Source organism: Micromys minutus (genome assembly GCF_963924665.1).
Source record: "Micromys minutus genome assembly, chromosome: 3".
Lineage (NCBI taxonomy): Eukaryota > Metazoa > Chordata > Mammalia > Rodentia > Muridae > Micromys > Micromys minutus.
In genome coordinates, this window is record NC_137972.1 from 30,351,706 (window position 1) to 30,357,693 (window position 5,988).

General features: G+C 52.2%; 1 protein-coding gene across 1 annotated transcript; it reads right to left on the reverse strand.

Moving 5' to 3' along the window:
• Positions 1 to 479: 479 nt before the first annotated feature.
• On the reverse strand, positions 480 to 5,547 carry RHO (rhodopsin; the record flags this gene model as incomplete). Its single annotated transcript, XM_080915092.1, has 5 exons — positions 5,060 to 5,547; positions 3,446 to 3,614; positions 1,838 to 2,003; positions 1,499 to 1,738; positions 480 to 590 (listed from the first exon to the last, which is right to left on the reverse strand). The coding sequence occupies exons 1-5, from the start codon at positions 5,418 to 5,420 to the stop codon at positions 480 to 482; spliced, it is 1,047 nt and encodes a 348-aa protein (XP_080771218.1). The 5' UTR covers positions 5,421 to 5,547.
• Between the last annotated feature and the right edge of the window lie 441 nt (positions 5,548 to 5,988).

Genomic DNA, 5,988 nt, shown 5'->3' on the forward strand with positions numbered 1-5,988 from the left:
GATTCCAGCCAAACATGACTGGGTCTGCCAGGTTGGGCACCTGAGGACATCCATGTTTCCTTCCATTAATCCTTTCATTCATATGTCCACTCATTCAGTCACTCATTCCTCCCTTTGTCCTGCTAGCATTTATTAATCGGCTACTATGTGTTCCATTCTGTCCTAGACACTTGACCCTAAGCCGGGACACTTGTCATGTTCCTGAAAGACAAGCTGAGGGGAGGGGTACAGACCCCGCTGGCCCCCCAGGAATTGGGGACTCCAGGTTGGGGGTCTCAGTGGATGGATGTCCTTTGTCAGGCTGTCCCTTTTGAATGGGGAGCCTCATTTTGCTTTTATGAATTCATTAAAAACAAAGAAAAGAACACTGAGGGAGCCTGCACAACCTCATTCCAACGGGTGCTGCTCCTGGTGGGGGCTGTGGCTGGGGTGAGTGGGGACAGGAGACTCCTACAGTCAGCCACAGTCTCTGGCCAGGCTTAGGCTGGAGCCACCTGGCTGGTCTCTGTCTTGGAGACAGTGGCAGAGGCTTCATCATCTCCCAGTGGATTCTTGCCACAGCAGAGGGTGGTGAGCATGCAGTTCCGGAACTGGAAGACAAGAGGCACCAGTCAGGACAGGGCCCTGCCACTTGCCTAGCCTCAACCCCACCTCCAGCATGTCCCCTCACTAGTCTGCTTCCCTGGGGGAGATTGCTAAATGTATGTTGCCCTTCAACCAGAGATGCCAGGAATACAGCACAAGGGGTTTTGTCAACTGACATTCCATGTGTCCTGTAGAGGAGTAGGACCTTCTGAGAATGATCTTATCTAATTTGAGAATTTGTGATTTGGCCCTTCCTATAAATAGGAAAACCAAAGCCCAAATGGGGAGATACCTGACTCACCCAAGGTCACACGGCCTGATGTGGCAGATCTAGAACTGGAACCCAGAGCCTAGGTCCAGAGACCACATCCTTTTCTGCAGGGAAACTGTGGCTCTTTACAGCAGCTTGGTCCCTGTCGTCTCAGAACTAGCATGTTTAGCAAGTTCTTGAGTTTTACAGTAAGACTATTTATTCTATTCCCAGCCTTGGAACTACTTGACATTTTCTGGCTACTTCTTGAGACTGACTCATTTAGCCCAGGCTCACCTCCAAAGAGAGCTTTGAATTTCTGATCTACCTACTTCAGCATTCTGAATGCTGAGATAAAACAACATACTACCACAGCTTTGGGCACATGTTTACTACATAGTCCAGGCTGACCTGGGGCTCAAGATCCTCCTGCCTCAGTATTTTTACAAATGTGCTATTGCACCTGGCTTCTAGCTGACTTCTAAAACAGACTTCCAGAACCATTTGGTCAGCTGTATCTCACAGTAGATGACAGGTCACCCTGGAGGACTTACTCCAAGAGATCATGGCCTGTCAGCAGTCAGAGTGGAATGCCTTCCCTGCCCCCATCTTCCCTCCCCTTCTCTCCCTGACTCTCCACACACCCTGCCTCAGCCCACGAACCTGTTTGTTCATCATGATGTAGATGATTGGGTTGTAGATGGAGGCGCTCTTAGCAAAGAAAGCTGGCAGGGTCATGAAGATGGGGCCGAAATTGGAGCCCTGGTGGGTAAAGATGTACATGGCCACACTAGCGTAGGGAAGCCAGCAGATCAGGAAGAAGATGACCATGATGATAACCATGCGGGTGACTTCTTTTTCTGCCTTCTGAGTGGTGGCCGACTCCTGCTGCTGGGCAGCAGCCTGTAGGGGTACAGACCTGTGTCTAGTCCATGGTTTCCATACAAACCCTGGCACCCGGCTCTGGCCACCCAGCCTGGGGCTGGGGCGGCCCCCTCATACCTCCTTGACTGTGAAGACCAGCTGCCCGTAGCAGAAAAAGATGATGATCATAGGGATGGTGAAGTGGACCACGAACATGTAGATGACGAAGGACTCATTGTTGACCTCCGGCTTGAGTGTATAGTAGTCAATCCCGCATGAACACTGCATGCCCTCAGGGATGTACCTGAGGGTCAATGCAAGAGATGATAAAGCAGGAAGAAAAAACATGCCCAGCCGGAGTAAGTGTGGGGTTCGGGAAGCATGGTTATTCCCTGCTGACCTCATCACCAGGTGAGACTTATCCATCTCCGCCTTTGGACAATTCTCAAGCTCCCTGCCACTTGACCACATACCTCTCCACCAGCCTGCTGCCCTTTGGTGGTTAGGTGAATAGGCAGAAGATGCTGGGGAGGAGAGCTGAGGCCTTCCCTGTGATTGCTGCAGTTTGTGCACATGGGTCTCCTAGGAACAGCCATGCTTTTTGCAACAAGGGTGGGCCTGCTGCCCTAGTCAGGACCTTGTGTAGCTTCTAGAAATGAGGATGTTGTGATGACATTGGAGGACGTAACATTGGGCTGCACTCAGGGACCTGAGTGTCCACTGAGTGTGTCTGTATCTGAGGATGGTGACATTGGGCTGCACTCAGGAACTCGAGTGTCCACTGAGTATGTCTGTATCTGAGGATGTGACATTGGGCTGCACTCAGGGACCAGAGTGTCCACTGAGTGTGTCTGTATCTGAGGATGGTGACATTGGGCTGCACTCAGGAACCCGAGTGTCCACTGAGTGTGTCTGTATCTGAGGACGTGACATTGGGCTGCACTCAGGGACCCGAGTGTCCACTAAGTATGTCTGTATCTGAGGATGTGACATTGGGCTGCACTCAGGGACCTGAGTGTCCACTGAGTGTGTCTGTATCTGAGGACATGACATTGGGCTGCACTCAGGGACCAGAGTGTCCACTGAGTGTGTCTGTAGAGGCCTGCCAAGCCAGGTGGGTGAAGGTGAGGGAAGAGACAGTGGGGTTGAGGGGCTCTGACTCATTTCAAGCCATTGGGTTGACTCCTGGGATGGGGAGGAGATGTAGGATGTAGGCAGAGAATGGAGATTCTCTGAGGCTCTGTGTACCTCATAACCTGTCCAAGTGTCCAAACCACTGTCCCTGCCCTCTCTTGTCCCATGGTGGCCTGGAGGCTAGACGAGACCCAGTTCCTGGGGCTACAGTGTCACCATGCATGTTGGAAAGATTCAGCTTCTCCAGGGGCTAAGTAAGGTCCAAGGTCAGAGAGAGAGAGAAAGAGAGGAAGAGATGCCCATACCCAGAACTCAACCAAAGAGGATTGTGATTTGGCCTTGGCTTAGCTGAGGATTAGGGACTTGGCCAAGGTGAAGGATTGGGATGTCCAGGGCTCTCCTTACTATGGGGCTCAGAGATGAAATCAGACTCATTGCACCATTATAGTACCTCTCTTCTTCCTTGCCTTAGACCTAGCCTGGGAAAGTCATCAGGATGGTCTTAGGGGGCAAGACCATGTTACATTATGCCTAGAACTAATCCGATGGGCTCTGTGTTCTGAATGGGAATCCCATGAAGACCTTGCCTGACCCAAGACTCAATGCTATTACCTGGACCAGCCAACGAGTGGAGGAGCAGCACAGGCCAATGCCATGACCCAGGTGAAGGCCACACCCATAATGGCATGATTCTCCCCGAAGCGGAAGTTGCTCATGGGCTTGCAGACCACCACGTAGCGCTCAATGGCCAGGACCACCAGGGACCACAGGCCAATTTCACCTGCAAGGCAGTTAGTAGCCATCAGTCCTCAAGGTCTGAGCTCATGCCAGAGAGAACAAATACTCACAGAGAGTGCAGGTTAACATGGGAACTTCCAGTTTGAGGCTTGGACCAGGTCTTAGAGATTGCAGTGAGTTTGGGCTGGCCAGGAGGAAGGGATCGGGTGAAGGACCCATGTGCCAGAAGTGAGCAAAGGAACGGAACCGAAGCCCTTCTGTTTGGTTAGAGCTTTAGGTTCATGAGAGACACTGCCTTGGAGCGACTGGAGCTATAGCTCAGGCCACACCCTGGCTAGTGTTTGGGCAGGAGAAGAAGAGGGATAAAGAGGGGGCTCCAGACACTAGTTCACCCTCAGAAGCCCAGTGTGGGGAAGGACCACATAACAAACTTCTGAATAACAGGGATGCTACCAACAAGAAGCCTGGATGGCAGGTGTAGCTGGGCCTGACCCCACAGAGACAGGCTCACCAGCATGGGACCCCAGCTTCTGTGATCACAGAAGGCACAGAGATGCCCAACAGTGCTACCAAAGCAGTACCCTGGACACAGGGAGCAGTACCCCAGGGACTCATGCAGGCTAGACCCTCCTGTCACCCTGGCTTTGGGCTTTGTTACGCCCACTTCTCCTGTTTCCTCCTACATCCTAGAAACATCTCGAGTTCCTAGCCAGGAGACCCTGGCTCTGGTCCTGGCCCTCCCATATCTCTAAACGTGACTTTTGCCTGCTCCGTGCTTCTGTTTTCTCAGCTAAACAGGCTCCAGAGTTCCTCGAGAGAGCCTCACTAACTCCCCAGTCCAGGGAGAGAAAATGTTTGAAAACATCTGGTGTAGCACAATGATCCATGGCTGTGATCACAGCATTTGAGAGGCTGAGGCAGGTGGATCACGAGTTCAAGTCCATCCTCAGCTACATAATTTAAGGCCAGGCTGGACTGGACTATGCGAGACTGTGCCCCACTCCAAAGATAGAAAAAGAAAAGAAACAAATGAATCCTTTTGAGAGTCCAGGAGCATGCATTCTGGTGGAAGCTGACAGGGCTAGCCAGACATTTAGATATGCAGTACACTGAGCCAGTTCTTACCTGGACCAGGGACAGTCCTGAAGGACCTAGACCTGTGTGTCTTTTCTAGCTCACACCTGGTGCTCAGTCTGTGTCTGCTCCAGCTCAGCTGCCTCAAAGGACACCCCCACACACTGTGACTTCCCAGTGAGTCTTTGGACTCTTGGAACCCCTGTTTCTTGCATTACTCAAAAAGAGACAGATGAATGTTCAGTGCCTGCTTTCAACACAGCCTAGCTCTGGGTTAGTGTTTGTCAATGAGTAAGCTAGGCCTTCAGATGATACCGATTAAAGAGACCCATTAAGCTGCTGCTCCCAAGCTGCAGACCCTTCCCAGGCCCTTTCATGCCCCCCCGGCTCTCATACTATACCCCAGTCGCATACCTCCAAGTGTGGCAAAGAAGCCCTCAATGTTGCAGCCTGTGGGCCCAAATACGAAGTAGCCATGCAGTGAAGTGTAGAGGGTGGTGGTGAATCCTCCGAAGACCATGAAGAGGTCAGCTACAGCCAGGTTGAGCAGGATGTAGTTGAGTGGTGTGCGTAGCTTCTTGTGCTGCACGGTGACATAGAGCGTGAGGAAGTTGATGGGGAAGCCCAGGACGATGAGCATGAACATGTAAGCAGCCAGCATGGAGAACTGCCATGGCTCGGCCAGGTAGTACTGCGGCTGCTCAAAGGGGCTGCGCACCACGCCTGTGATGTTGGAGAAGGGCACATAAAAATTGGGGCCCTCTGTGCCGTTCATGGTTGCAGCCCTCGAGGCTGCCCCACGGGCTGTTCGTAGACAGAGACCAAGACTTCCTGGCGAGCTCAGCCACCTACGGCTCCCACAGCGCAACTCCAGGCACTGACCCCCCCCAGACCCTTATAAAGTGACCTTCTGTCCCTAAGCCTGAGGCTGATTCAGCATCCGGGAGATATCATTCTAATACTAATCCCACTGCTGCCACTGGAGCCTAATTGGCTTGCAGGGGGCCAAGGTGACATCGGGTGGAAGCCCTTAGGTAAAGAAAGGGTGTTTCGCTTGTCTGTTCCCAGAGTCCCTCAGGAAATTCTCCCCATGTCAGTCTGGTGGCCTCAGGCTGCAACTGGAATCTTTGGGCCCTAAGTTCATTTCTCCACATTTCTCCAGTTGACAATGTCTCCTCTAAACTCAGCTATCCCATCTCTTCCCAGGATACTCTGATTTATCCAGTCCTCTGGCCCTCACACTAGCTCACTTGACAGATCTGAGCTTTGTGTACAGTCAGCTCAGTCCGTCACCTCCAGGCTCACCCCACCCCCGGCCCAGCAGCTCGATAACTATTTGTTGC